Source organism: Nanorana parkeri, unplaced genomic scaffold (genome assembly GCF_000935625.1).
Source record: "Nanorana parkeri isolate BGI_ZX_2015 unplaced genomic scaffold, ASM93562v1 scaffold2673, whole genome shotgun sequence".
In the NCBI taxonomy this organism is placed as follows: Eukaryota; Metazoa; Chordata; class Amphibia; order Anura; family Dicroglossidae; genus Nanorana; species Nanorana parkeri.
Window position 1 is genome coordinate 104,250 of NW_017308941.1, and position 10,144 is coordinate 114,393.

General features: G+C 48.9%; 1 protein-coding gene across 1 annotated transcript in view; it reads left to right on the forward strand.

The window, feature by feature from the left end:
- Positions 1 to 10,144, forward strand: part of GTPBP2 (GTP binding protein 2) — a 15,986-nt gene that overhangs the window by 3,747 nt on the left and 2,095 nt on the right. The window contains exons 2-12 of the mRNA XM_018574013.1: positions 292 to 318; positions 441 to 625; positions 2,256 to 2,364; positions 2,453 to 2,649; positions 2,710 to 2,713; positions 3,007 to 3,181; positions 4,363 to 4,582; positions 6,581 to 6,716; positions 7,254 to 7,312; positions 7,849 to 8,020; positions 8,778 to 8,942. Of these exons, the coding sequence (XP_018429515.1) occupies positions 492 to 625; positions 2,256 to 2,364; positions 2,453 to 2,649; positions 2,710 to 2,713; positions 3,007 to 3,181; positions 4,363 to 4,582; positions 6,581 to 6,716; positions 7,254 to 7,312; positions 7,849 to 8,020; positions 8,778 to 8,942 (1,371 nt within the window). The 5' untranslated portion in view covers positions 292 to 318; positions 441 to 491. The remainder of the gene's footprint in view (positions 1 to 291; positions 319 to 440; positions 626 to 2,255; positions 2,365 to 2,452; positions 2,650 to 2,709; positions 2,714 to 3,006; positions 3,182 to 4,362; positions 4,583 to 6,580; positions 6,717 to 7,253; positions 7,313 to 7,848; positions 8,021 to 8,777; positions 8,943 to 10,144) is intronic.

The window sequence follows — 10,144 nt, forward strand, 5'->3', positions numbered from 1 at the left end:
CCCCCCCCCCTTTCCCTCACCTGCCAGTTCTGCATTTTTTTCTGTTGACACACCCACATTTGGGGGGGATTCCCTCCTGTTAACCCCTTCCTGACAGCTTGATAGTCACATGACCTCTTTTGCCTGCGAGCAAGAATGATGAACATTAATGGCTGTATTTCAGGCTCGTTAATTGCCGCACAGGAAATCCTGAAGACGTGAGCTGTCGTTGGTCAGATCAGCGGTGTGAGATTAACCCTTGTGTTGCCGGATATTACTAGGAGACTGACTGAGTGTTCTCTTTTGTTACAGGCAGAGGAAGGGAACATCGAGTACAAGGTGAGTGTCCATACACCGCTTCCTGACCCCAGCCCCCCCTACCTTTTGCTGTCTGTCACCCCTGGACCTTCTGCTGTGCCTAGGCACTGCCCGGATCATGTGACTCCCCTCTTCTCGCCTAGCTGAAGCTGGTCAACCCGTCTCAGTATCGTTTTGAGCACCTGGTGACCCAGATGAAATGGCGGCTGCAGGAGGGGCGCGGGGAGGCGGTGTACCAGATCGGCGTCGAGGACAACGGGCTGCTGGTGGGACTGTCGGAGGAGGAAATGAAGGACTCGCTTCACACCTTGCACCGCATGGCCGAGAAGTACTGACCTCTGTGCTGACATTGTATATTATGTACTGTTATTATTCTTGATCCGTATGGTGCTAACATGTTCTGTGGCGCTGTACAGTGTAAGGGCACACTGGGGATTTAATGGGTCTCATCGGGACACAAAATCCCGAGGCATGCTAGTGTAAAATGTATTGGATTTTATGGGGGATCCCATGCAAAAACACAAAAAATGGGGTTCCCCCCTTCACATCGACGTTCCCACAACACCAGGGCCGGATTTACTCCCCCTGCCGCCCCAAGGCCAGGTTCCACAATACGCCCCCCTCCCCATCAATTGAGAATGGCAACCAGATGGCAGGGCGGGGCGTATTGTGGAACCTGGCCTTGGGGCGGGGCTAAGGCGGCGGACCGTAGTGTGCGGCCGCCGGACACCTTACACCGGCGCCCGCAACTTCCCCACAAGGTCACCGCTGCCGCCTCTCTGCGCTCTACCGCCCCGAGGCCGCGCCTCGGTGGCCTTGTTGGAAATCCGGGCCTGCACAACACATCAGGCCGGCCCCCCCTTCACATCAGGCCCTCTTCCATATCAGAATCCTACCATCTCAGCAGGAGCCACATGCCCATTAAAGTCATGATGTTGTGTGAACATTTTGAGGAAGCCAGCAGGCATCCTTTGTTGAGAGAGACTGATCTAGCCCTTTCCTCCCCAGCCTAACTGTCCCTGGCCCACCCTTTTCATTCATTGGATCTCAATTCTTGCAGTCATGGAGGTTTAGCATTGCATGTTGGCATTACCTAGGACAAGGGGCTGAAGCTACAAATCCCATAAGGCATTGCAAGCCACAGGCATGACTCCCAGAGGCAGAAGCATGACTGGATCTGTAGTTTCAGCACAGCTGGAGAGCCAAGGTTGCCTACCCCTGACCTAGAACAATATTTATGCAGATACAGACTGCCTATGTACGCCCGCTCCGCCAGACTGACATTCACCTATTAAGGCAGTTTGATATTTGCATAACTCCTCCCAAGAGCCAGCCCACTGCCTGCATCAGGGTAAGGGTGCTTGAGAGGAGTATTGAGGCAGGGTGCTGTAATTTCAGGTGGATGGAGACTTAGGCCCCGTTCCCACTGCGCGATATCGCGAGATTTGCCATGCGATGTCGCGTTCAAGCTTGCATTGAGCAAGCTTGAATCGCGGCTAAATCCGCTCCAAAAAGGGTCCTGCTGTAGCGACGCACGACCCGCGACAGCAGGACCCTTTGCCCCATTGGATTGCATTGGAGCGCGGTATCGCGCGGTAATTTGCCGCGATATCGCGGGAATTACCGCGCGATAAATCGCTCAATGTGAACGGGGTCTAAGGAGCAGGTGCTATAGTGCAGAGACCGTACATGTGGAACTGAAGGCAAAACCTTTGTTATGTTACTTCTGGAGAGGGTGGAGAAGAGGTAGAACCGTTGTCAGTTCCTAATAGAGGCACCGTCCATTCCTATTCTGGGTGGACTGTATTATGTCTGGACTGTTACAGGAGAGGGTGGAGAAGAGGTTGAACCGTTGTCAGATCTTTATTGGGCTTCCCTTCCTGTCCTGGGCATAGCTGTCTTTTATATTTGGCCTATTAAAGCCCGGCTTGTAATATTTCTGTCGCCTCTCTCTGTAGGGTTGGTGCGGATATCACAGTTTTACGTGAGCGTGAGGTGGATTATGACAGCGATTCCCCCAGGAAGATCACAGAGGTTCTGATCCGAAAGGTCCCGGACAACCAGCAGGTGTGTGCACGGTGCAGGAAGTCTGAGCTTACACATGCCATGTCTCTCTGTATCCGCTCACACAGGTCAATGTACTTTGTTTCCTCAGTTTCTGGACCTGCGAGTCGCCGTCCTGGGAAATGTGGATTCGGGGAAGTCCACTCTGCTGGGGGTCCTCACCCAGGGGGAGCTGGACAATGGGCGGGGCCGGGCTAGGCTCAATCTCTTCCGCCATCTTCATGAGATCCAGTCTGGTCGCACTTCCAGTATCAGCTTTGAGATTCTTGGATTCAATAAAATTCAGGGGTAGTTGAGGGGGAGAATGATAGAGATGATGCGGGGGAGAGAGGAGAGAATACTGCATAGAGAGGTGGGAGGAGGGGGAAATAAGAGTGATACTGGGAGAGATGCTGGGTAGTAAGAGGTGAGGGAGGATGGAGAAATGCTGAAGGTGAGGCAGGGCAGCAGGAGAGATTCTGGAGGGAACAGGGGTGAGCAGAGATGTTTGGGGGGATAAAGGGCACCAGATAATATATCAGTTGGGTAGGGAAATATTGGGGCTTGTGATACAGGAGAGGGCAGAGTGGAGAGATCATTAGGTTTAGCTATGGGGGGGATGGTATGTCTGTGTAACCGGTGTGTCTTCTGCCCCCCTGTGTTCAGGTGGTGAATTACAGTGAGTCCCGCACTGCAGAGCAGATCTGTGAAAGTGCCTCCAAGATGATCACATTCATCGATCTGGCCGGACACCACAAGTACTTGAAGACGACTATCTTCGGCCTGACAAGCTACTGCCCGGACTTTGCCATGCTGGTGGTGAGCGCCAACACTGGCATTGGTAAGTGCGCCCCTGACCCCCATCCTTCAGCCTCATGTTGACCTCGGTCCCTTCCTAATCCTTCAGAGATCGCAGTGTTAGTTATTGTCTCTTCCATCTTCTGGTAAAGTGTGTTTAGTGTACACGTATATAGACGAGAGCCCTTCTGATCTTCTCCATGCCATGTACCTGATGACATTTCCTATCCAATATTATTTGTGCTGCACCTTCTCTTCCTCCTCCCAGCACCTTCTGACTCTCTGTGGTAAGCTGTCTGGGGATAATTCATGTTGGCGGTCCATTCATGATGCCACAAAGCTCATCCTATTCTGTAAGACAAGCAGAACCCTAGGATGTTTGGTATTTTCTGGCCCTGTAGTCCTCCTGAGGTCTTTTCCTTTTTGGAGCTGCAGGTTGGGAGTGCAGATCACACGTGTACACGTAGACATTTCAACCCGATTTTGTGTTGGTAACCATTTTGTGTACACTATATGGCCAGGAAGTATGTGGAACATTCCCCCACCCCTGCTAATACTACAGCAGACAAAGACATTTAGACAATTGTACACTTCCAACCTTGTGGTAACAGTTTGGTGAAGACCCTTTTCTGTTCCATCATGACTCTCCTCTGTGTACAAAGCCAGCTCCATAAAGACATGGTATGACCAGTCTGGTGTGGAGGAACTCTACCTCTTGTGACCATTATAAAGGGTCCCCACCTTTCCTTTTTGATATCCAGCATGTACCGGAAGAGAACCAGAAGCTGCACCTTCCAGATTTCATCACTGGAATTCCCTAGAGCAGTGGTGGCAAACCTTGGCACTCCAGCTGTGCCAAAACTACACATCCCAACATGCATCTGCCTCTGGGAGTTATGTCTGTGGCTGTCAGAGCCTTGCAATGCCTCATGGGACTTGTAGTTCCAAAACAGCTGGAGTGCCAAGGTTCCCCACCACTGCCCTAGAGGTATATGAACTGATCTGGGTTCATATACCCTTTAGGGTCCTCCGGGGTCAGGTATCAGAAGCTGAATGACACCATACTGTGAAGATTTGGCTCGGAGGCGGGAAGGATGACATAATGAGAAGAGCCTGTTGAGTACGGTCGGGCTGAAGCTATGAGACCAGAGATAAAATATCTGTAACATTGACCACGTGCCATCTTGCACACACCGTGTAACCAATCACCTCATCTCTTTTCAGCGGGGACTACGCGGGAGCACCTGGGTCTGGCCATGGCTCTCAAGGTTCCATTCTTTTTGGTGGTCAGTAAAGTGGACCTCTGTGCTCTGCCCACTGTGGACAGGACACTCCGGCAGCTGGAGCGCACACTAAAACAGCCCGGCTGTAACAAGGTGCCTTTCATGGTGCGGACAGAGGATGACGCCGTTACCGCCGCTCAGCAGTTTGCACAATCACCCAAGTAAGGACCCCCCCAGGTTCGAATATCATTGGGAAGTCCCATGACCCTCTCTGTGCCCTCTTATTGTCTGTATAATAGCTGTGTCGCATGACCCTCTCTGTGCCCTCATATTGTCTGTATAATAGCTGTGTCACATGACCCACTCTGTGCCCCCATATTGTCTGTATAATGGCCCTGTCACATGACCCTCTCTATGCCCCCATATTGTCTGTATAATGGCCCTGGCATATGATCCTCTCTGTGCCCCCATATTGTCTGTATAATGGCCCTGTCACATGACCCTCTCTGTGCCCCCATATTGTCTGTATAATGGCCCTGTCACATGACCCTCTCTGTGCCCCATATTGTCTGTATCATAGCCGTGTCACATGACACTCTCTGTGCCCCCATATTGTCTGTATCATGGCCCTGTCATATGACCCTCTCTGTGCCCCCATATTGTCTGTATTATGGCTGTGTCACATGACCCTCTCTGTGCCCCCATATTGTCTGTATCATAGCCTTGTCACATGACCCTCTCTGTGCCCCCATATTGTCTGTATAATGGCCCTGTCGCATGACCCTCTCTGTGCCCCCATATTGTCTGTATATGTATAACAATGTATGTTGATTTTTTTAGGACCATAAAGAAAATAAGGGATCTGTTTTAAAAGGTTTTTGCACGGTGCACACAACATTCACCACATTTACACATTTTTCGAATTAGTTTTAATTGAGGAAATGTGAATTTTGGGTGAAAACTGTTAAATTGTATGCAGCCTTTTATTTAGCCAGCAGGGGGCACTCTAGCCTCATCTCCTTTCCATGGAGGGGCCTGTACTGGTGGTTTGTATAGATCTCTTCTTAGTTCAAGGGACACAGGATTAAGATAAATTCAAAAGACAATTAGGTTATACTGCTGCCTACAGGAGGATATGGAGACTGGCAAACCAACAGTAACCAGTTTGATTTTACCACTTCCACCAGGCCTCAGTATTTTTTCTAATGTCCTGGAAGAATGGATGTCTTCTCTACTAAGAGGAGCCTAAAGGCTACTTTTATTCCCCATGGTCCCTGTGTGTTGTAAAGTAGTCACTGCTCCAAACTCGCTCCCGGGATGGACTACAATCTCAATCCAAAATATTCAAAGAAACATAAGATTGTAGTCCATCATGGGAGTGAGCTTGGAGCGGTGACTACATTACAACACACACAGGGACCATGGGGGACAAAAGTAGCCCCCCTCCAGAAGGAAGGACAGTGTCAGCACCAATTCAGAGATGATTGGAGGATCTACAGCCGAGTGATACACAAATAAGAGACATTGTTGTTAATAATTAACCACTTCAAGACCAGGTGTTTAGACCCCCTTCCTGGCCAGGCCATTTTTCAGTATTCAGCGCTGCGGTACTTTGACTGACGTTTATTCCGTCATGCAACGCTGTACTGAAATGAATTTTATACCATTTTTTGGGGACAGATAGAGCTTTCTTTTGGTGGTATTTAATCACCACTACGGGTTTTATTTTTTATTATAATTAGGAAAAATTATTGAAGTCAGTTCTATGTGCAGCTACCCCGAAAATAAGACCTAGCGCTATCTTCAGGGATTTCTGTCATATAAGACCTAACACCGAACTAGGTCTTATTTTCGGGGAAACACGGTATTTTTAAGATTTAACTCCTGGATTTAACTCCTGTCTCTGGAGTGTATTTGGGGTGTTGGCTTTTCCGGTACCATGAGAGGTTTGCTGAAGTCACACAGGGTTGTACCTGCTACACCTTCTATTCTGGGGAAGGAGGATTGAACAGGATATGATTATACAGCATCTTGTCCAGCCACAATATTTTATTTTTGGGAGGAGTGTGGAAGAGTTAGAACCTGTTTTATTGAGGTGTCTCAGTATTGGCGAGCCCCACAATTCCTGCCTTGGCTTTAGGGTCCGGGAGAGATAATAAAGAGAACAAATATATAAAATCATTTTTTGTCTGACTTAGATCCTCATTATCTCTCTACAGCATCACCCCGATCTTCGCCATCTCCAGTGTGACCGGGGAGTCTCTGGACCTCCTGAAGGTCTTCCTGAACATTCTGCCCCCTCTCACCAACAGCCGAGAGCAAGAGGAGCTGATGCAGCAGCTGCCGGAGTTCCAGGTGAGCAGAGTATGGGGGTGTCACATAAGTCATAGAGATGCGGCTCAGTGGCCAAGAGACACATGCGGAGTTGTTGCTGTCAAGCTGAAGCTGCCTCATGTATCTATCGGAGGATCCCCTGAGATTTGCCCACCACAGTTTCCAGTTTTGCTAATATCACCATTTAATCCAAATAAAACTACTGGAGGGAAATCTCACCATTGTGGGAGGGGCAGAGACGCAAACTACTGGAGGAAATGTCACCATTGTGGGAGGGGCAGAGACACAAACTATCGTGGAGAAATCACCCCATTTTAGGAGGAGTGGAGATTCAAACTACTGGAGGAACATTTCTGAGGAGCCCTGCACATCCTCCATTCTGCAGTAACAGGGGCTGGACCATTGTGCCTCTCCTGTGCTCTGTATGTAGTTTTGCTTACATGGCAGATCTTAGGATGGAATAGATCTGGGGTCACCCCATCTGGGTTGGTGTGACCATCATCCTGGATTGGATAGCTTTACCTCCTGGATGTGACAGGATTGGTCTTCTCTTTGCAGGTTGATGAGATCTATACAGTGCCTGAAGTGGGGACGGTTGTCGGAGGAACACTTTACAGGTATGTCGTTGTGTCAGCTGTCATCGGAGGGTCTCAGCAGAGTAGAATCCAGATTATCCTGAAAGTTTCCCTTGGGGACAAATGATTCTTTACCATATAAAGAGAGCAGAAGAATTGGGGGAACATGCTATAAATACTATTCTAGGGACAGTACTGTGACTATGTAGTTAGCATCTTGGCATCCCAGCACTAGGGTCCTGGGTTCAGTCTACATTAGGAGCACTCTGTATGGAGTTTTGTATATTTCCCCGGGCTATGGGGTTACAGGTACTCCCAGTTTCCTCTCAACATACATACATACATACATACATACATACATACATACATACATACATACTGGTAGGTTCAGCTGCAGTCATACTAATCTGATGGTAGTGTGATATCTTGTCAAGAAATTACTATCCATAGCAGGACAGAACAAGTCCAAGCGGCTCAGTTCACTGTAGGCTCCATAACACACCAGCAGGAGGCCGTGTATGAATCACAATGTTCTGTCACATGAAAATCGTGACCCCCTTTTCTTTAACCCTTTACAGTGGGGTGTGCAAGGAGGGTGAACGCCTTGTGGTGGGGCCCACAGACTCTTGCAGCTTCCTTCCGCTGAAAGTGTGCAGTATCCAGAGGAACCGCTCCGCATGCCGCGTGTTACGTGCTGGACAAGCTGCGACTCTGGCGCTGGGGGCATTTGACCGCTCTCTGCTCCGAAAGGTGAGTGTACACAAGGGTGACTCCATTTTCCTTCATCGTTTGCTGTCACATACACCCGCTGCATAATGTAATGTCAGAAAATAATGGAAAACGCATCAAATTCATTCAACCCCCTTTTAAAAAAGGTGTCAGTTCAATATCTGAGCAACCGTGTTCACTCTGCAATGAAGGCAGAAGGTGTCCCGGTTGTTCATACAGAGCGAATAGCGTTTTCCTCTGAGTGTTCATTGGAGACGCAGCAGGTCATTGTCCTGCCCAAGGAGGATGGATACTAAAAAAAAATGGAAGGGTAAGCTCCGCCTCTCTGGGCTGTACCGCCTGCGGAAGAGAGTTCTGTTATAGATTTGGGCCTATTCTGCCCTTAGCGGTTCGAGGGCTAAAGCTTGCCCCCTTCATCAGGGCTTGTCAGATGTAGAATAGTGGATGTGGACTTGGTATGGAATAGTTGGGTAATATTGTGAGTGTGTGGATACAGGCCGATTGTATTACCAAGTCCACAGACACTAATCGCCATGTTGCAAGCCCTGGGGGGGGGGTTACAGATCTTGCCCTTCTATCCCAATCTGACCTTGTGTTGGGTTAGGGTTTTATCCTTTTTATGACCATATGTTGGTTCTGCCAGCCATTCCTGAGTGAGCGCTCCGTTCCTCTGCAGAGGGTTCCCACAGAATGAGGAGTTTACCTTTCTACTTAGTGTCCGTCCTTCCAAGAATTCTCCCCCTCGTTCCTTCATCAGTGCTCATACTTCTCTTCCCAGGGCATGGTGCTGGTGAGTCCAGAAATGATGCCCACAGTGTGTTGGGTCTTCGAGGCAGAAATCGTCCTTCTCTTCCATGCTACCTCCTGCAGGCGCGGAGTGCAGGTCACTGTGCACGTGGGAAATGTCCGGCAAACAGCCATCCTGGAGAACATCCATGGAAAGGTAAGACGGAGACGCAACTTTCCAGGACTCTGCCTTTTACCTCCATCATTCATCTCTGCTTTTGTCTTTCATGGAGGCGTGATGAGTCCCCTCTGAGGACCATGTCACACTTGCAGCCTTGTCACTGGTAACAGCTCACCAGGATCCCTAAAATCACCAAGTAGATCCTCTTCCACAATGTCGCCCCCTTGCTGGCAGAGACTCTGCAGACTGGCATTGTTAACCACCTACCGTTCGCCGAACACTCAAAAACAGCCGGACGGGAGTCTTCTGGATGCGGGTGGGCGTCTTTAAACGTCCTTCGTGCCCTGGCGCGCACAAGCGGGAAACCGTCAGCATGTGAAACAGTCAGCGATGGTCGTTTACAACCATCGTTTTTTACATACAAGTGGTCCGTAAAGACACCCGATCGCTTGTATGATGCATCTCTCTGTGTGCCCTCCTTACCTCTCCCCACCGCCCCCACGATCCCAGGCGTCCAACCCAGGATGGGCGATGTGGCTCCATGCACTGATCTCCCAGTACACGATCTCCCCCTGGTCTCTGAATGCAGGAAGTGATGTTTACTACATCACTTCCGCTTTCCTCTGTCACTCTCCGGTACAGAAACCGGAGAGAAGCTGGTGAAGTAGCTTCTCTGGGGGTCCCTAGGTGACATTAGGGCTCTTAGAGACCATAAAGGGGACCTGTCACTGTAATCTAATATCACATAGGGGGATTATTAGCCCCCTATGTGATAACAATAAAGTTAAGTGTAAAAAAATAATAATTGGTCACAAAATAAAGTCTACATACACACAAAAACCCCCCCACAAAAGTCCCTCACCCCCACACAGATGCACAAAAATGCGTTAGATGCGCCTACAGGCAAAAATTTACGATTGCGCAGCACTTGTTACATATATCGCCGCGAACGTCGCAGTGAGAGCAATAATTCTAGGCCCAAAAGGCCTCAGTCATGAAGGGGTTAAAGTGTCACCTGTGGTCAATTTTGGGTGTAGTATCTTTTTTGCGATTTCCCGGGCGTGCAAAATTTTAAGGCTTGACAATGTTTGGTGTCTATTTACCCGACGTGACCCTGAATTTTATATTTTACCAAAAAAATTCGGTAATAATAAATGTGTCATAACATAATAAAGGGAAAACCGTTTTTGTTTTTACATTTTCGGTACTTTTTTCGTTATATAGTAAAAAAAAATAAA